Below are 21,513 nucleotides of genomic sequence, written 5' to 3' on the forward strand. Positions count from 1 at the left end.
GTACCAGCTGTGGGTGCATCGCCCATTCTTACCCGGTGATAGTATACTCACTTGCATATCTCACTCCGGATTGTTATATCAGTTCTTGTGCAACCTAGTAATACATAAATGAGTGTAACACAATGTTTTTATACTCCTTTGCACATCTCACTCTGAATTATTATATCAGTTCTTGTACAACCCATGAATACATCAACGACTGTCACACGGTGATATTATACTCCTTCTTACATCACACTCTGGATTATTACATCAGTACTTGCATTACCCATGAACTTATCAATGACTCTTACCCGATGATATTATGCTCCCGTGCATATGTCACTCTGAATTGTTACGTCAATACTTGTATCATCCAAACACATGTCAACGACTGTTACCTGGTGATATAATACTCCCTTACAGATCTCACTCTGAATTGTTACATCAGTACTTGTTCACCGATAGACCCATCAACAACTGATACCCGATGAAATTATGATTTCTTGCATATTTCACTCTGCATTGTTGCATCAGTGGTTGTATCCATGGACACATCAATGACTGTAGTTCAGTGATAATATACTCCCTTGCACATCTCTCTCTGATTTGTTGCATCAGTTATTGTATTATCCATGGACACATCAACAACTGTAAGACAGTGATGGTATACTTCCTTGCACATCTCACACCAAATTGTTACATCAAGACTTCATTGTTGCAGTGGTAATATGTAACTCACATTTCCGTGCACCATCTCACTTTGGAGAGTTGCTATTTCACCTTTATATTTCATTTTCGTTTTCCAATAACTTTCCCCAAAAAATCACATAGAAACAGTGTTTTGATGCCAAAGTAATTTAGATGGGTAATACCTGTCAATATATGTGTTTGCTTGTAGAAAGTTTATCTACGTTTGTTTGTGAGAGTGAGCAAGTGAGAGAAAGAGAGCGAGATAGAGATGGAGAGATGCTGAGGAAAGAACAGTGCGAGAGATAATGTGAGAGTGATCACAAGAGATACAAGACAAAGATATGAGAGAAATAAAATAAGAATGAGAGAGAGAACAAAAGAAAGGAAAAAGAGAGGGAATCCGTCAGATTAAGAACAACATAAATTGTGCGTTAGAACAATACTGACCTGCTAACAAAGTGAAAAATACATTAGATGCTACACGTCCCAATGTCCTCCTCACCTCGCTCCAGGCCACATTCAGGTAAATACCGGCTGCCACACCGCGTGCTAAGGAAAACAGCAACCGCTGCTCCTCGCTGCCGTATGGAGCTCTCTCCCCTCTGCTACTTGTGCCCGAACAGCACACACTGCGCTCGCGTTAAATTTAACACACTGCGCTTGAACGCGATGTCGATCTCAACGATAAAGTAATGATTTTCATGTAAAATTAGATTTTTTCAAAAGTAAAACATACACTGACATTATTAATAATTGTGAATACAATTTCTTATCTTTGCATTTTACCATAACGTCATATTTTGAAAAAAAAAAAAATATTCCACTCAACAAAAATTAAATTACATAAACAACTCAATACCCCAAAGTTGGGTATCAACCAATACCATAGTTTAAAATACATCCAAAATGACAATCAAATGCTTCACATATAAAAGCCCCATTACTTATCTGCTCAGAGCAGCAAACAAAAGAGGAAGAAAATGGCCGTCAAGCGGTATTTATGGCACTGAACATTCTATTTTTCACTGTGATGTTTTAAAGTTGTATTTGGAAGCTTTGAATGGTTTGCTGCTCAGAAGGAGTGAAGAAAAGTTTATGCATAATGCTAGCCTCGCGTCTCAACATAAAATCCGACAACAACGGTAAGGAAAATAGAGATTGCAGTGCTCATGTGAATTGTGACTGTTTATCACTGTAACTTGGCAGTGGGAGTCACCCACTTCACCCTAAGATTATCCTTGGCAGCTTACCCTGAGCAGCAAATAAATCTACGGACAAAATGTGTGCGGTGCTGTGCAAACAAACCAAGGAAAGAAAAACAATGCTAAAGCAATACATAAGGTATTGTTAGGAAGCAAGGTAGACAAAAAGACAAATACTTAATAAGATATGAATCACAAAAATGAAGAAAAACTGATAAACAGTTCAAAGGGTATTAAGAAATAACTTCTTTGTAATGAAGTGTGAGAGGACCTTCACTGTTAGTTTATGAGCTTGTAAGAATGGTGTGGTATGTCAGGGCCACCTCTTGGAAGGCCAAGTCCACGGGATTAAGCAACACCTGTAAGTGGTGGGATCTGAAGAAGGTGTTTGGCCAGTCAGAGTCTGCAGCAATCATTAATCCAGCCTCATGAAGATGACAGTAATGGGAGTAGAAGGGCTTCTGGAGACCTGTGTACTGACCCTATAAGACAAGAGAGAGGGACCCCACAAGCCAAGGGCACGGAGCACCGTATCAAACAACAAAGTAAAATCTCCCCTTGCAAAGCCAATTTTCCACACTACAGGATCTCAGCCAGACGTGTCAGCTCAAACAACTAACAAGCATAGCTCTCAACTCAATATATAGAATCCAAATCAGTACCGCAAAGTATAAAAATGCACAGACCCTTAATGATGTGTTCACAGACACCACGCCAGTTTGTAAATCATTCACCTAAATATATGTCTAACATTGTCTGGTAATCCTTTTATACATAAAAAAAGTTTGAAACACTTATAGGGATTCAAGTAATAATGCATGAATCCAAACCCACTACACGGCGCAAAATAAGAATAAAAAATAGGAATAAAGCGGGAGAACTAAATAAGACAACAAATTTATGTTTTTTCGAACGATGCTAACATCATTGCACAAGATACATGATGATCCAGAGAACTAGTGATCTATTGTATCACGATGTCACGCAGATCCCGCACATAGAGTACATCAAGTACTCTGCGTGCATTTTTCAAACTTATGAGGTACTGATTGTGATTGTATATATTGAGACCCGAGGTATGCTCGATGATGACCTGTGAACCCATGCTCGACCCATGGAACGCCTCCCGGCGCTATGTGCTGCATTGTGTTACTTTTGGGATAAAATCCAACATAAATCCACGCAAGTCTTGATTTTTGTGGCACGGTAAATCCCGACATGGATTTTGCATCAAAAGTGGCGCAATCCTGATGATTTTAGTAATTCTGAATTTGTTGTGGCTGAGATTTACTAACCTGTCCAGCGCTGCATTGAAGACTAATAGCTTCGCCAGGCACTTTATTGACACATTGATATGTAGTATTCACCCAAACGTGGGCCATGTTTAGTGGGGGAACCCACCGGTGCTGGGTGGCTCTGGCCGATCTGTGCACTTTAATGTTATTTTGTTTTATGGCAATAACCCATATGGTTTTATATTCGTCATATCTAGGGGTGTGCTTCTGCCTTCGTCTTGTTGCGAATTTTACCATTGGTTGGGGTCCTGGAAATGCAGCCTAAATGTCGGGGTATAATGTTGGGGTAGTGAAAACGCAGAATTATTTTCACAAAATTGTACAAAATGTGCGAAAATTATGAATTTGTTTTTTAAATTGCACAAATTATGTGAAAAATGTAATTCCTATTTAATGAGATTTTGGGGGGACCATTCCAATGTTGGTGCCCCAGACATCCTGTAATTTCACAGCATGTTAGGGAAGCATTAGCTATGTTATGCTGGAAGCCGTCACACTTGTCGCAAAGGATAACTCTCCCATAGTTGGTGGAGGGCCACTTACCTTAGAAAGAATGTCTGCTTGACATCTATTTCTGGCAGGGTATCCTCTGCATTGTGGCTTCTTAGTGTCTGAGATGGAGATGTTTCCGAATAAGAATGTCCCCCATCAAGGTGGGTCACAAGGTGCGCTTCAACCACTGGAGCGATGAACAGACGTACCTTCGTTTTTTGGCAGATGTTCTGTTACTATCTCCAGCTGTTTTTGGTTTAGGAATATATCCTCATGTAACATTAATTTATTTCAGGATTTAACACAGCAAAAGGCGACCTTGTCCGGTCCATCCTGTACCCGCGCCCCCTGAACTTCAAGCTGCACAGAGACACCATCCGGGTCTTTTTATTCATTGGCTGTCTTGGGGTGGTCGGAACGATTTACACCGTGACTAAAGCTGCAACAGAAGGGGTAAGTCGTGAGCACGGAGGGCCTCAGAACCATATTTCTGTGTTTGTCAAAATAGCCTGAAAGCCCCTTGCAAGTTACCCAAGCCTTACCTGTTTTCATGCCTCCATCTGTTTGAGTAGACCTTGGCGGATCCCGGTTCGAGACTTAGGCGCCAACGTTTTTGCAAGATCGCACAGAAAGCAAGTTTTGTATCCCAAGAAGCTTTAGTCTGCAGCTGAGATTGTGATAGATTGACCCTCAATGGATCTAGCACCTAGATACCCTCACTAGTGACAAGTAGCGCTCTACAAATCTACTGAATGATTGATTGATTTTCTGCTGGGTTCATAAAGGAGCTATAAGACACCTATGTCTCCAGCAAATTCCAGGACAGAACTAAATAGAAACATCTGCATGATTCTGGACTCAGATTCCACATCTTATTAAGTGTTCTTCCAAGAGTAGACAGTCATTTCCATCTTCCATATCAGCATTTATTTAACACAACAAATGAAGTGACATTCCTACATGCCACTATTTGTGACAAGGTGGTCTAAAAATCAACTGCTCAAAATCGTATACCATGAACATGGGACCCAGAAATACCAAGACTAAAACTTATGTAATAAAGGATCATGATATGGGCGGGGTGGACAAGTTCTTCTATTTAGGCCTCTTGCTGTACGATAAATTGTCCTGGGACCTTTTCTTGAATCACATATTCAATCCTTTAATATTGTCACCTTTAGCATTGATGCCTTTTCCAGGCGTTTAGGCTACAGTCATATAAAGTCTGTATTACACCTCTATAATGCTAAGTGTCTTCCAACCATAGCCTTCGGAGCGGAGATTTGGGATTATAAATCTTCCATGTCTATACAAACAGCAGAAAATAAATATTTAAGAAAATTGTTACGAATTCTACAGAATGTCCCTGCAGAAATAGTTCACAATGAGATAGGAGCAGGCTTTATGGCTGATTACATGCGTTTGCGCCCTATACTGTTATGGTGTTCGATATGAACCAAAAAGGTCTTAGAATTCAACAGATAAATATTGAGAGATCTTCTGAATATGGGCTATAGCTTGCACGTGCCATGATTGAGTTATATAAAAGTGACCCTGACTAATTCGGGCATACCACATCTTTTTATTTCCCCAGAGCTAATCTCTAAATCAGATATTGTAGGGGTTAAGAGAGCATGTAAGGGGTATGCTCAAGAAGCTAGAACTTTATATTCACAGCGCAAACATTGCTATACACATTATGTCATGGTGAAATCTATAGATGAAATGAAATGTTACTTAACATTGGATATGCAGGCTTCTCACAGAAGTTTTTTAATATATTTTTGTTTGAACGTGTTCTCTCAATGACTAGCAGGTTGGCATAAGCCATCAGACCCTCCAATCTGCACTAGACACTTTACACATTGTCTTAATTTTCCCTAAATGGGCCAATCTGCAACATAAATATATCCGCCCATTACTTGTACCTCTGAATTTTAATCAAACAAGACCAGCTCTTTGATATCCTCCATTTTTAGATAATTTCATTGTTTGCTGGTATTTATCATCCAGATTTTTTTCAGAAGTGTATTTTGCTTATGTGTGACACGGATTTTTTTGGGGGGGATTTTATGTTAGGGACTGAAACTTATTGATGTTTTTATTGCACTTTTCTGATTGCCGATGCTAATTGAAATACAGTAAATATTGATTGATTTGACAAGGTGGCACTGTGAGTCTGCTTCCATAAAGTGCTGCCCATGGAACAGGAGGATAAAACAAGCATTTGCAATGCAATAGGTCTCGCATTTACGCGTGTTTGAGCTATTGACGCTGCAAATAACAATGCCTTTTATTTTTGTTTTCGTTTTTAAAACATAAATAAAAGACAGTGTCATTTACAATGCCAATAGCTTAAACCTGCGTAAATGCGAGACCTATTGCATTGCAAATGCTTGTTGGTTTTAGTTCTTGTGATTATGATTTGTGTTGTACACTTTAGTGATGGGGGGCGGAGGGAGTGGGGGCGAGGGGAGAGATTTGAGCAATTTTCTGAATGCGAGGAGGGATGGACTTAAAGTGAAGAGGGAAGATTTTCCAAAAGCTGCAGAATCAATGGAGGGAAAAAGAATAGGAGCCTCGCGTTCCTTTCTACTGTGCTCGCGTCTTCACTAGCAAATGTCACCGAGCTGGGAGGAGTGATACTGGGTGGGTAACCGAAGGGGGGGCAAGAGTAGCAGGCGGAGAAGGGTGCAAGGCGGAGGGGGAGAAGGGTGCAAGGTAGAGAAGGGTGCAAGGGGGAAGGGGGGAAGGGTGCAAGGTGGAGAAGTGTGCAGGGTGGAGGCAGAGAAGGGTGCAAGGCAGAGGGGAGAAGGGTGAATGGCAGAGGGGGAGAAGGGTGCAAGGCGGAGGGGGAGAAGGGTGCAAGGCGGAGGGGGAGAAGGGTGCAAGGTGGAGAGGGAGAAGGGTGAAAGGCGGAGGGGGAGAAGGGTGCAAGGCGGAGAAAGGTGCAAGGTGGAAGTGGAGAAGGATTAAAGGCAGACGTGGAGAAGGGTGCAAGGCAGAGGGGGAGAAGGGTGCAAGGCAGAGGGGGAGAAGGGTGCAAGGCAGAGGGGTAGCAGGGTGCAAGGCAGAGGGGGAGAAGGGTACAAGGCAGAGCATGAGGAGCGTCTAGCAGCACCAGGCCTGTCAGCATGTTTTACAGACCCCTATACAAACAACTATGCAGGGCCCCAAGTCACAAGCACCTGTTTCGAAGTTTAAAAATAAAGTGTTATGGGAAAGAGAAAACACAGTAGCTCCAGTCTCCGCCATCAACTAATGATTTCAAATGCGCCAGCTGACATGAAAAAACACAAAATGCTAGCTTCGGAACCTATGCCTACATTTTATAGCACAAGCACCGGTGCTGTCAAAGCGCACGGTCTGAGGAAAAGAGTCCCTTTGGCAGTCCTAAGCATTAGTGCTTTCAGTGGGATGACAATGGTACGGGTTATCTTTAAAAGGGGTGTGGTTAATGAAGATTTATCTCGAAATCCTTTACACGAGACGTGGTCTTAGATGAACAAAACAAATCAAATAAAAATTGGAAATACCTATGTATGTGAGTAACACAGCGCACAGACAGAAGTGTCAAAGGCACTTTAAAAATGCCACAGAGTGCCAATTATCAGACAGTACCAGCCATGGTGTTTTACTTGACTGATTTTTGTCGGGCACCATCAATACTGCACTATTGGAGACAGGGCCGCACCTTTCTACAGAAAAGAAAAGTTAAATGTGTTTCTAGCACTCTGATTTAAGAATGAAGGAAACAAACACTGCAACCAAAATTACTTTTTCCCTTTTAAATAAACCATGCAGTGTACATGATTTCTCATTTGCATATCTAGCTACTGTCAAACGTAACAAGGTACACGTTTCATATGTCAAACCAGCGACCTGAATAGGCCCACGTGTCAGCCACATGGGCATCTGTGGATCAAGCAGTGGTGCTCGGTTATGACAGCAAGTTAGAGAAATCTCCAGCGTTAGAGTTTGGTTGACTCCTCTGCGTACTGCTTGGAACAAGTTCCCTAGCTCAGAATACTCTCCCAACTTGGTAGGTCGGGTCTAGAATAAGATAACCTGGAGCGGATATCTGAGTACAATTTTTTTTTATCTGGCATTGCATGCCAGATAAAACAAGATACTGACACTCGGGCCTTTGTAAGAGTCTCATTGCTGTTAACTGTGGATGAAACATCACACATATAACAAAGTGTCAAGATCAATGTACTGCAAGCAAAAGTGACGGGGTTACCTTTCTAGAACTACGATCTCGTGAGACCACAGCAGCAAGAATGAGGATTGTCAGCAGGCATTAGAAGGCTTCTAGCCCCAAACAAGATACTCGTATGCTGAAGGAAAGTTTAAAACAAGGAGTGTCAAAGATACAGAGGTAGATGACCAAGGAGGGAAGAGTGGCCATTTTTGGAATACGGAGGGACAATTACGAGGAATGGATGGGATTTGTTGGGGCATGGGGAGGTTGAGGCGGTACTGGAGCCACTGATAGGAACGAACGGTGAGGAGTATGAATGAAAGGGAAAGAAGCACAAGCTTGAAATATGGGAACAAAGGGGCGATTATCTATAATGAGGACTGGAAGTTAGAACGGGGAGTGTGAATGAAGGGGGAGTAAATAAGCAACACAAGACTAGAGGAGGAAGGATTACTTGAATGCCTGTGGGGAGAGACAGGGATTGAGGAATGGGACTGGCATGTTAATGGAGAGGCAAAAAGGAGACGGAGAGGGCGGAGCGAGTGAGTTGGCGAGGAGAGAGGCGCGCGCATGTGTTTGCTGGCCTGGGAGTGGTGCATGCACGTGTGCATGCGTGCGCAGTCTGCTCTTTTTTGAAGCACATACTTGTGCTTGTGGCACGCCCCTGCGCGCTCCCACAAGGTGTATGCCGCCACAAGCACGAGTATGTGCTTCAAAAAAGAGCTGAACGACAGCTAAAGGTCTCCTAGGCAGCGCATGCGCGCTGCCTAGGCGAGACGTACAAATGGGAGCATGGGAAGGCGCTGCTCATCTCTTGGGTGCACAGAGGCACACACTTTTTTCTTCACAATGAACGAGGATGGACTATGGCTTCCGGCTTGCTACGGCCAAGGGAACTGTTCTAGGCTGAAGCAGCTGGTACGAAACCGTGTAGTACGAGTCATTCCACCCATTACTACATCCATCCATGCGATTTTGGAGAATTATTACCCTGGTGTACTCGGCCCTGGGGACCACCTTCCATCAAACCGGTTACCTTTTAATCTAAACAAAAATGCTATTTACCAGTCTGATGAAACCTACGTGGTAACGTATTGAAAAGTTACTGTGTACAGGTTTGCCTTTACCCACAAATGGTCCCTGTTCATAAACTGCACTTTGCAGTAGGTTTACTAATTCTACGGTATTACTAGTATTTATGTACAAGAAAATTCCATTCACTGACCTACGTGCAGAGGTCAGAGCCTCTGCCTCTCCTTTCTTGTACGTGCGGAGATCTGCCTCCTTCCTGACTGCGGACATCTCCGCATGGGTATGCATACGTTTTTGAAGTAAATGTGGAAATTGGCTAAAAAATGGGGATACTTACAATAAAATGAAAGTGGTTTAGGGAGGGACAATCAGCCACCCACAAAAAGAGTAAGTCCATTGTTATTCCCACACTGCCCTTCTAAAGTTACTGCAGCCAAAAAGATCCCAAAACAGGTGCAGATATACTCCTACCAGGACCTGGGGGAAGTACAGAGTCACACATGGCCGACCACTGGAAATGCAAAACCCTTCCATAGAAAAAATTGGGTGCATTGACCGAAAATAAAACGGCGTAGGAAATAAGGGTATTATAATTATATTTAAATTAAAACAGGTATACATACTAAATAATAATTTATTACACATTTTAGAAATACACATTTGTAAAATAAAAAATAAAACTTTATTTTTTTGTGAAAAAATCAGTTCCATAATAAGAATACTATACATAACTTTTAGTCATTTTTAACATATATTAAATTCAAATAAACATTTTACTCTAGGTCAGTTTAAAATCTTGAAAATATATTTATATTTTAATTAAATATATTTGAATAAATTAATTTGTAATGCATGTTTAATATAACAGTGCTGTATAATTATTTATTTGTTCTAAGCTTAATAAAAATACATAAAATTATTGAACATTTTTACTAAATGATTTTAAAATGTATTAGAACATTGGAATGTGGAGATCTCCATTGAATACAAAGGCCCGCAGAGCAACATTCCAATGGATTTAAACCCCCTCGGGCTCCGAGATGCCTTTGTTTTATTTGTTAGAACATTCTGCCCACTAGTGGCAGAATGTTCTAATAGCCTTATAGCTCCTCCTTCACGGTCCTTCGGCTCGGGCCTTTAACGCTGGAGTGGGCCTTTAATAGCCAGTATAGACCGCTACGGTTGGCTATAAGGCTATAATAAACTTTTCACTTTTCCCTTTATGTTACCATAGTGAGATCTCCACCCAGTGGCAGAGACTGCTGCCTGCGTGTGAAAAATTACTACTACTACTAACTTCACACTTGTAAATTTGGCTGCACCATGAGTTTCGGAGCGGTGGGGACATCTATGTCTACGCTTTGTTGTACCTTTGGCTTGGGAAATGGTGAATAGGCAAAAGAGTGAATTTACCTTTGTGATTAGGGCCACTATTTTTATTATTTTTTGTAAGACTGGTAATTATCCCAGCGCACCCCTTCCTCACATGGACCTTCAATACGAATAGCCAATAAGTTCTGATTTTTTAGGTGTCGTAACTCCACAGAATGCATATATGTACATTTTCAGTTCTGTGGTGTTTATTACTCCCTGTCCATACTCGATGTGATAAAAATACACATCCCTGTTAACTTTCGGCATGTCAAACCTGATAAAATTCAAAAGAAAAAAAGGCCCGAAAACTCTGTACTAAAATATGCATGCTACGCCCCATTATGGGTGAATAGCTTGTAACTTGGGCCGTTTATCACCTCCATTAAATAACACGCCCCATGGTATCTTTATTTATCTATTACAATAAATATACAGAGCCTCCAAGATATTGCGATTTGATAAAAAAAAGTGAAATTGGAACTTCTGTAAAAACCTCATCATTTTTACTAAAGCCTTTGCACAATCTTAAAGAGACCCTTTGCTCAACCCTCCTTCTATTGACCCTGCGCTGCCGCGCTGGCCTAATAAAGGGAGACTGGGCTGGAGAGAGGTGTTCCTTACTCTCTACCTGCCGCGTGTCATCTTTGAGGTGCAGTCAGGAGCAGGAGAGTGTAGGAGTGTGTGACTAAGCAGATATGTTAATGTCCCAGCCTTTTTTGGCACCCTCCTGCCCCCTCCTCGCCCCCACCTATGGCATTTATTTCCTGCGCGCATCACTCCTAGTTAGCACTCCCCCAGCCCCTGGGCATCCTTCTTAATGAAACCTCCCTTCCCTTCATCTGGCCCCTTACCATAGGTCCTAGGCCACAAGTCCTCAAAAAGAATTTGTGAGACTAACCAAGTTAGGCAGAATGCAAGTGACATCATGACACGTGACATCACAGTGCAGGATGTCACGGCACGTGACATCGAACATGGCAACACAGGATGTGGCAAAGCAGCCCATGACCTCACAAGAAGTGATCTCACAATATGTGACATTAGATATTAAGACTTCACCCATATGTTTAGCAGGTCTAGCAAGAACGTACACATTTATTTTTTAAACTCTGCCACAAAGAAATTGGCAACAAGGAGAAACAAGGCAGGAAATCTGTTCTGCTTAATTGGCTTCGACATTTTAATTTAGATATATTTTATGGGGTTAAGGCACCTGTTGCAGAGTTCCTTCTGTGCTCAGTAACAGAGGTTAACACGATCACTGGAGAGGTCTGTGGTTTGTCTAGTCCCAGATTTTAACCAAAGAAGAGTAGAGGGTTGATGCGCCTCCTGCAGAGCACAGCATGTACCATGCAGAGGGCAGATTTGTATTTCATGTAGCGAGGTAAGAGGGTCACTGCTTTTAACACAGAGATCCTTTTGTTACATCCAGGTCATAAATTGTAATCCTAATAAAAAAAACAGCAGATATGAAGGACATGTGACCCCCTACAACTTGTAACACTCATTTTCTTATGGGAGCTTGGCACTACCATTGAACCTGTAAAAAACAAAAAATAGACATTTTACAGAAAATATATAAAGGACCATTAAATTATGGTATTTTTAGGTGATTACAAATATTAAATCCGTATTTAAATGGTATCATGTATGTGAACAACAGTAATTGTAAATATTATGCTTTTTGTCCTGCTTTAATTTTTTAGGCTTCGACGAACAGAGTTATCATAGACGCCTTCCTGGTCCTAACCTCAGCGTTTTCTCCTGCAATCCCCGCGGCTCTGGCGGCCGGAACCATCACCGCCCAGAGGAGGCTGAAACAGAAGGGCATCTTCTGCATCAGCCCCCAGCGTATCAACATCAGTGGACAAGTCAACCTCGTCTGCTTCGATAAGGTACTCACCTCACATCTGCAAAGGAGGCATAGGTTCTCTTTACCTACTTGTTCTTCTCCCGCCTCCTCCGATCCTTTCAGCTGCACCTCCCCCTTCTGGTTTTCATCTCCTTCTTTCGTCAGATAGCTCCCAGAGGCCCAATCGGGAGCAGAGTGATACTGTTTTATATCGAGACCCGCACCCTGGACCTTTAGTCACCACAGAAAGCCACAATGCATGGAATAGAAGCGGGTCTTGTCTCAGAAGCAAGAGTAGCCTCAGTATGGGAACACTGAAGTGTGAGGATCTGCACCTGGTTGTCGTTGACCTTTCTGAAGCAGAAATGTGAGGACAGGCCGGGCATAGAAACACATCCCCTTGTAAAACAGAAACTATAGTCCCTTCCTTCACCCCTACATCCACCAAGTGCCAGTGCTCAGGAAGGACTGCTCAACAGACCCTTGCTAACAAGGTTTCTGAAACTGCTCGGAGAAGCCGTGCCTCCTTCCTCAACCCAACGTCTGCATTTACACCACTGAAATACCGGTGCTCCACTGACACTGTCTGAGAAAGCTATCCTCACCCCATCTTGTGTTATGCCAACACCAGGGCCAAGGAAAATGGATCCCACATCACTTATGTAATTGATACTTTGAGCCAAACCTGAAGGACGAACATAAGAAGACATCAGTCCCACATTTGCAGAATCTCCTTTTTGATGGCTACTTTCTTTCCCCAGTATACTCTCTCACGTCGCTGTGATCATCAGGTTACTGCTGCCTTTAAGCACAACCTGGACCTCTCGATATTTAACTGCATGATCATCAAGCCTTTGCTTTAAGTTCTCCGCCCTTGTGCTGATCAGCTCTCCTTGTTAAACCATGGTCCATGTGGTAGCCTTTCCGAGGATGGAGTACTCACCTGATTGAAGCGCTTATCAAACGTGCCTAATATTGCCGTATCGCACATGCAAACAATGTTGTTTCCTTCTCTCGTTTTCATCCTCAGAATGTTGCACGCAATCTCAAAGAAGCCTTCTGTGTATTCCCATGAACATTCTCCTCAAATCATTGCCTCCCCTTCTCTTCCTTTCTATTCTCTGCAACCTCCGTTCTCTGAGCGCTGTTCACGCTAAGTCACTTGCATGTCTGCTATTTTCCTCTATTACTGTTTTTCAGGAATTTCCTCACTCCTCAATTCAAAGATCACAACCTCTCCTTTAATAGTCATACTTCTGCAACCTTTTGCACAAATGTACACCCACCCTCCATCAAGATTCAAGATAGAAACTGGAGTAAATTTATGGAATGGTTTCCTTGAGAGCACAAGACACATCCCAAAAGCCAACAATAATCACTGAAAGTGCTAACTATAGGCTCCTGGCGAGCGTGTTGCCGGCGTAAAGTGCTTCAATGTCGCGTCAGGGGCAGAAAGCACTATATACATGAACTTGCAAAACAGTGTATAACTCTTTTGGAACCTACTAATACCAACACCGTAACCCTCAGTTGTCAGGCACTCGATTGTAGTTCATACAGGCTGCATAATATTTCCCTTTTACTGCTTGACACCCTCATGCTCACTTAAGACAACACTGCTAAGGATTGTGTCCATCACCCAGTCCTTGGCCAGTAAAACAACAGTAAAGCACCCATCCCCAGCTGGACCGGCGTGCAATGACTGAAGAGATCTGCCTCATACCGCTGGCCAATGGAGGACTCTGATTCAGTCCACCATTGCTGGTCCCGACCAGCTGCATTTTGCAGCCACTTCTTGGCCTCTCCCAATGCCGATCAGATTTGGGATGATATTAACAAGATCCATCCCAGCAGATGATCCCTCGGCTGCGTCTTTCTCCAGCCTGTGCCTGCTCAGGACCACAAACTATAAACACAATATCTCAGAACGGACAGCCGAGCTCAGTAACCTGCTAAGTGCGAGATGATCATAAAAATCGCCATACAGACACCTGCAGAGCTGCTCAAAGCTGCCAGCTTATTGAAAACCATAAACTGGGCACCTCTCGCTCACACCTCCTCATTCTTCGCACTGCTGGGCGCTACATCTAATTGCTTAAGAACCGCACGTCAGTGTTCCCCACACATGACATGGAAACACTTCTCTCATAGGATAAAAGACCCCGCACTTCCAAGCACACCCTATACTGTGTAGAGTGCTACCCATGTAGGCAAGCACATTAGCGCATTGCAAAGGGTTAGTAAGCGATATAAAATTGTTGCAATACAATGCAGTACAACACAATATCCTGTGCACAGAGCCCCGCTCACCACAGCACCAACCCTTCTCTGCAGCTCACCTTTTTATTAGTACTTTTGTGTCAGAATTTCCTGCCAGGTGACACTAAAAGTCCTCAATGCTGGTGGACTGGGTGGGTTCAAATTCTCCTCCTGGCAAGGGACATAAAGCCAGAAAATGTTACCTATGTTTTTGAGGTGTGAAATCTCCAGATCTCGCAGGTAATAGTGCATCTTTGCTCGCTGTAAGGGGACGGTGGTGAGGTTAGGGAGGGGCAGTGAGGCCAGAATCAATCCATAGTGCTAACACTCTTATCAGCAGCTGAACACAAGCATCTGGTAATGTGTGCTCAGTTTTCTCTCATGCATGTGAGGGCCCTTCCAAGCTGAGCAAGCACAGAGACAACAATGTGATGGTGTGCAGCTTTTACAAAATCAAATTCTCACATCTCTTTATTTTACTCTTAGACGGGGACCTTAACAGAAGATGGGATGGATTTATGGGGCATTGTTGCAACCTGGAGAAACTGGTAAGAGTGATTTGGAGCACCCATAATTCTCTGGGGTGTCGTTGTTTTCCTTGGAATTCCGTGTGATTGTTTGGGTAAAGTTTTGAGGCAACTAACGGCTCAACAACAGAGAGCTGAGTCCGGCTTATTAACATTCCTTTGACTCAGTTACAGATGCATTCTGAGTACAACAATTCCAGAATGACTCTAGCGCCGAGATGCGTTTGAGGTCACAGCATTATACTATTTCTTTTTTTTAGGGTAATGCAGCTTGATTGAAAATAACATTAGCAGAAAAAAGGATAACAACAACCATTGATGTGCATTAAAAATGACTAAGTATACACATTTATATAGCAGAAGGGAAGGTATTTAACAATTTCTGAAATATTGGGGAATAAAGAAGGGAAGGGAAGGGTATAAAAAGAAAAGAAGACCAAGTCCTAACAAGAGAAAGGGAAATTAATATTGAGAAACAAATTGCAGAGAAGTAAACATCTTATGGAGACTTAGAATTCTTAGAGGAAGTACAATTAGGATAACTATGAGAAACAGTATCTAACAATGAAGCTAATGGTAACCAATACAAATCTCTATTTACAGAAGGGCAGTACAATGAGGCAAAAGCATGGTCCAACCCATGATAATGGCACACATTGTACCACCAAGCCCTATAAGAAATACTGGAAGAACATTTCCAACTAAGTGTAATTTGTTGAAAAGCTAAGGCTAATATATGGTCTAACAACTTTATATTGTCAAAAGGCGAGTGAATATCTTCGGATAGGCTACCTAGAAAAAGTGACAAAGGAGTTAATGGGAACTGAAAGTGAAACATTGAGGTGAGATGAGACCAGACTTTTTCCCAACAAGTGGCTGTGGGAGGACAGTGAAATCAGAGGTGTGCGATATCCCCACAGAGACGATCACATGATCAACATTTCGAAGTTGTGTTTGTGGAGAATTTAGCAATGATTGAAGGGGTGAGATAAAGTCTGTGATGGAGAAAAAAGCTATGATTGAGAGGTAGAGGCTGTGCTGCAAATTTTGTTTATTCTAATCCATGTCTTATTCCAAAAAGGAATAGTCCAGGTTCAGGAAGAGGTGTGGTGCCGCGGCCAGGGTGACTGCCTCCGGAATCTGGGGATCACGGTTCGATCCCCGGCGCTGGCGGCAGATTAGCCCAGCACCATGTGACTCTGGGCAATAGCTTGCGTAATCTTCCCGACGGCCCCCAGCGCCTAGAGACCCTTACGGGCGATTGTTCCCGCTTTACAAATGTGGATTATTATTATTATCCCAAATCCAATTCCCATTGAGCCTTCATTTTAGTTTTGGGTCTTGAAGTAATAGAAGAATAAATACGTTTGTAAATAGGAGAAGCCCTAGGAATAGAAGGAAGAATTGAACAAAGAGAAGATTGTTATGACAGTGAAGATGAAGAGGATGGTAACGAATAAAGGACATCTAGAAGAATATTAACGAGGGGCAGATATCTAGACAAGAAAGAGCCAAGGCAGTTAAATGTTCGCTGAAATTGGAAAAAGAAAGAGCGGCATCATTCTCAAATGAATCTTTAACCCATACCTTTTTGCCTCTTGCCTCCAGAATTTCAAAAATATTGGTTTATTATTTATAGTGATGAGACGGTTATACCAAAATGGAGAATGGAGAAAAAATCCTGAGGTGTAATTTGTGATTGATAATAAGGCCTTAAAATAGTGCAAGTATGCTTAATAAAAGGGGAAGCAGTGATGAATGTAGTAGAGGAAAAGGACAAGACTTCTCTAGAAGAAAAGGAGCCAGGAAGGAGCACTCAATATCCAACCACAAGAGAGTAAACGAAGTACGCAACAAAGAAAGCCACCTAGAAGCTTGTCTTAGGCAAAAACCTTTATGATACAGCTGGAAATCTGGAAAATGAATCCCACCCTCCTGCTTAAATGCACGATGGTGCGCTAGTGATATCGTACATTTTTTACTAGACCAAAGCAATTTGAATAATTTGTAATCTAACATTTTAGAAAAGGTAGCAGATATGGATACTAAAGTCATAGATAAAAGAATTACAATTATGGGTGAAATCATCATATTGCTGGAGTCAATTCGACCCCACCAAGAAAGAAAAAGAGGGTTCCATGATGAAAGAAGTTTGTCTACCCTATCCAAGCACTCCAGTATTTACCATGACAGAATTCTTAATAGAATAGAAGAAGTCAATCAATCGATCAGGTGTTTGTAAAGCACGGATACTCACCCGTCTCAAGGCAATGGGGGGAAGGAGGCTGCTTGTCCATCTGGGCATGAAGGTTCAGTCGAATAGCCAGGTCTAGAGATCCTTCCTGAATTGGGGCAGTGACGTGGATTGCCTGTGGAGGACGGGCAGGGTGTTCCAGGTCTTGGCAGCGAGGTAGGAGAAGGGTCTTCGTCCGGTTCTGGTCTGGTGGATCCGTGGGACAGTGGCCAGGGCAAGTTGGGCAGAGCGGAGTTGTCTGGCTGGGACGTGGAATGAGAGGTGGTGGTTCAAATATGCTTGTCCTGCGTTGTGGAGAGCTTTGTAGGCGAGGGCGAGGAGCAAAACCAAATACCTAAATATTTAGGTGCCGATTAGGATCCTGGAAAAAATTTCCCCAACCGAATTGAATCTGGACTTTTTTCCGTACAAATGGTAAAAGCGCCGTACAAACTGCCAAGTACGATTTGTATGGGAAAAAGTCCATACAAATCGCATTGGGAAAATTCCCCCACACGTCCTCGGGTCGGGAAAAGTCTCCGACACGTCCCCGGACATTTTTACGTACAAATGGGAAAACTGAAGTCCCAATGCGCAATTACGATCCGTCCCATCCGTCCGATTGTACAACTGTATGGAAAAAAGACCGTCCGGAGCGAACTCCCATAGCAACCATGGAGATGTCCACACAAGTGCCTGGTACGCGCCGTACCCCCCCCCCCGCCCCCCGTATGTTCGCGCCGTACCCCCAGCCCCCCCGCGGATGGGTGCGCTGTACCCCCAGCCCCCCGTATGTACGGAGCGTACCCCCCAGCCCCCGTATGTACGGAGCGTACCCCCGTACCCCCCAGCCCCCCGTATGTACGGAGCGTAGCCCGTACCCCCAGCCCCCCGTATGTACGGAGCGTACCCCCACCCCCATATGTACGGTGCGGACCCCCAGCGCGTAGTGCTGGGGGTCCGCACCGTACATACGGGGGTGGGGGTACGCTCCGTACATACGGGGGGCTGGGGGGTACGGGGGTACGCTCCGTACATACGGGGGGCGGGGGTATGGCGCGTACCGGGCCCCCTAATCAGCTCGCATCGCTGCGTACTTAGCTTTTCCGGCACTTTTTAGGTGCCGTAAAAATTTTCCCATCCGGACTGCAGTCGGTGCGAATCGTAATTGCTGGTACGTAAAAACATGCCTAACTCCGTCCGGACGTCACGTCCGCGATGTCCCAGATCACATTTGTATGTATTTTTCTGTCGGTTGGTCTTTTTTCCGAATCGTACGGGAATGGTGTTTCCGTACGAATCGTAATAGCATGTTTGTAAAGTTTTACAACCCGGTACGAGTCAGACGGAGGAAAAGCTCCGACCCACGGTTTGTACCGGGTTTTTCCAGGATCGTAATCGGCCCCTTAATTGTGGACGTATTTCAATGAAAATCCGTGGCAAGAAATGGTTGTTTAAAACAGAATTTAGTGTGAGTAGGATTTGAGATTTTTCTGAATTTATCTTATAGCTTGAGAGTAAGGAAAAAGCAGATATTTCATAGATCAAAGCAGGTACAGAAAGCGCAGGATTAGATAGGAAGAGGAGAATATATTGGCGGAGACAGAAAGTTTCAGAAGGTTTTCTCTGTAATGGAATCCATGAATTTCTGAATTATTCCTAAAACGAGAAAGAAAGGGTTCAAGAACTACAATGAACAAAAGAGGAGATAATGGGCAACCTTGATGATAATGGGCAACCGCGTTGCAAAGGAAAATAGTGAGAAACCTTCCCATTAACAAGAACAGAAGCTTTGGGGGAATGATAGAGCAAAGAGATGAGAGAAATTAGGCTGGGGCCCAGACTGTGCCAAGAAAGTGATTTAAGTAAAAAGGACCCATCGAAACGATCAAACTCTTCCTCAGTGTCAATAGAAAGGGCCGTAAGGGAATATGATAAAGAGGAGGCTTTGTTGAGAACATTAAAGAAGAGTCTAGACTTATCCGATACAAGCCTACCTTTGATAAAGCCTGATTGTTGTTTAGCAGTCATCAAGAGTAAGAGGGGATCCAGGCGTAAGGCACATTTTATAATCCACATTGACCAGAGACATTGGTCTCTAGTTCTTACATAGGGCCGGGTCCTTGCCTTTTTTTATAAATGAGACATGCAGTGGCCTCCTGAAAGGTACCACCTGTAGACCCCATGCTCGAAAAGAACTGACAAAAGGTGTAATAATTTGGGAAGCAAAAGATTAGAGAAATGAAGAAAGAATTCAACTGTGAACCCGTAAGGCCCTGGAGTCTTACCTTTTGCAGAAATTGAAGCGCTCGAAAAATTTCTGTCAAAGATATATCAGTTTCTAGGGAAGAAAAATCTATGTGCTCACAATTAGGATTTTTGACTTCTTTCAAATAAGCATCAATTTGAGGTTAGGCCAGAGCTTCAGGATTATAGAGAGTTTGATAATACTTAACAAAGTCAGTCAAGATCTCAGCCAGGACCATCCGCGACCACCTGCGTTGAGAAATCTGACCACCCGTGTTCAGAAATCTCATTGGGAGGTGGATTTTCCTCGCTCGCACTCTCTAACTTGAGGTTGGTGAGCGTGAGCGAGAAAGAAGGGAGTTTTTCGGAACTCTGCATGTTCCATGGTGTACAAAGTACGGAAAACTCTGCAAACTCCGCAAACAGAGCGGAGTTCACCACTCAGGCCTAATTAGAGGTATAATCTGCAATGCATAATGTCATTTAATGTCATTTAATGCTGGTCCTTTATTTGTAAAATATATCCACAAAATACTGCTGTCTGGCTAAGCCTGTGCGCCCCTTAGTCTCTTGTCTGTGATTGCGTGGTACTAGTTGGTCTGTGCATGTTGTATGTGCTCATAGAGTGCTGCCTGTTTCTGAATGCCCTCTCAAAGCCTGGCTCATTGGCTTTGTCAAAGCTTATTACATTTATTGTTATATTTGCTTTAATTCTTTCCAGTGATTACATAGGGGCCAAAAGCTGTGTAAATTCTCTACCACTACCACTCTCATTTTGGTCTCGAATACACACACATACACACCCACGCACATGCACACACACAAGGGTACACAAACCCACGCAAATACATATTCATGCTAACACAGACACACACAGAAATACACATAGACTATCATGCACACTCACACACACGAACACGGATACACAAGCCAACGCTAACACGCACACAAACTGACACATACAGGAAAACACCGATGGTTCTGTAACATATTTCAGAGTGGGGGTGCAGCCATCAATGCCACTGAAGTCATAGGGATTGTGAAAAATGTCTACAGATGTGCAGCCGTACCGCTAAAGCTTTACTGTGCACAAAATATAATATTTGTGGAAATTGTGTTTCTGTGATATTTATCATTTGTGCATCACTAACTATAGTACCTTGATTTGTTTTGATCGGATTAAAATCTTTGTTTCCATCAGACTTCAGAATTACAGAACAATTAGCTTCATTTGTGCTTTCCTAACTGCTAATACATGTTTTAATACACTTACAGGTATTTACATTTTAGCATATGTTACAAATAAGTACATTCTGCAGCTTTTTCTTTCACACACATAATTCACTTTCCAGAGTCTTCTCACTGAGCAGTCAGCAAAAGAACGTGACCACTAACACCAATCCCCTGTTATTGAAATAAGCATCAATGTGCCAGAAGACACTGCCTGGCATTTGAGCTCTGTCTTTACACTCACAGCAATTTGACCAGATAAAAACAAAATGTGGAGGCATCTTTATTGCTGATTCACCTCCTGGACTCCAGCGTGTTGGTTTTGGGGTGCTTCAACATCCCTTGCACTTCTACTTCCAGCACCTATGACACGCACATTCACAAACTCATACACAATGACACACTCTGACCACACATACACAGAAGAGCGCACATGCGCAGCAATCAATGTATGTCTGGATCCCCACCAGTAAGATGCAAAATGTGTTTTGTGGTCTTATCATTAGCCTGAAAGTGTGCGTTGTATATTTGGGTGTTAGTGAACCCTTGACTTCATAGATGTCCCATCAACTCTGTGCACAGTGACAAGTGCCTTAAAGCAGAAGGGGAGGAGCTATGTCTTAAAGAGCAATTTCCTGTCTTCTACATATTAGTATTTCTGAAATGTGAATATGTAGAGGTATTTTATAAACACCAGATATATGAATCTATGTTCTTCATTAGCTTTCAGATGGTTGAGAAGTTTCCCCTCAGCAACCCTCTACTATGGGGACCGCTGCTGGCCGCTATGGCGAGTTGTCACTCGCTGATCATACTGGATGGAGAGATCCAGGGAGACCCTCTGGACCTGAAGATGTTTGACGCCACAGGATGGGTGAGCCAACCCTTGGGTAC

The 21,513-nt window shown here is 43.0% G+C and overlaps 1 protein-coding gene across 2 annotated transcripts in view; it reads left to right on the plus strand.

Annotated features, from left to right (window-relative positions):
* Nucleotides 1–21,513, plus strand: part of LOC146788634 (putative cation-transporting ATPase 13A4) — a 330,096-nt gene that overhangs the window by 136,203 nt on the left and 172,380 nt on the right. For both annotated transcript variants that reach the window (XM_085635820.1, XM_085635821.1), the window contains exons 11-14: nt 3,957–4,114; nt 11,978–12,166; nt 14,869–14,930; nt 21,343–21,493. In XM_085635820.1, coding sequence (XP_085491946.1) covers nt 3,957–4,114; nt 11,978–12,166; nt 14,869–14,930; nt 21,343–21,493 — 560 coding nt within the window. The remainder of the gene's footprint in view (nt 1–3,956; nt 4,115–11,977; nt 12,167–14,868; nt 14,931–21,342; nt 21,494–21,513) is intronic.

This window comes from Triturus cristatus, chromosome 11, assembly GCF_964204655.1.
Source record: "Triturus cristatus chromosome 11, aTriCri1.1, whole genome shotgun sequence".
Taxonomy (NCBI): domain Eukaryota; kingdom Metazoa; phylum Chordata; class Amphibia; order Caudata; family Salamandridae; genus Triturus; species Triturus cristatus.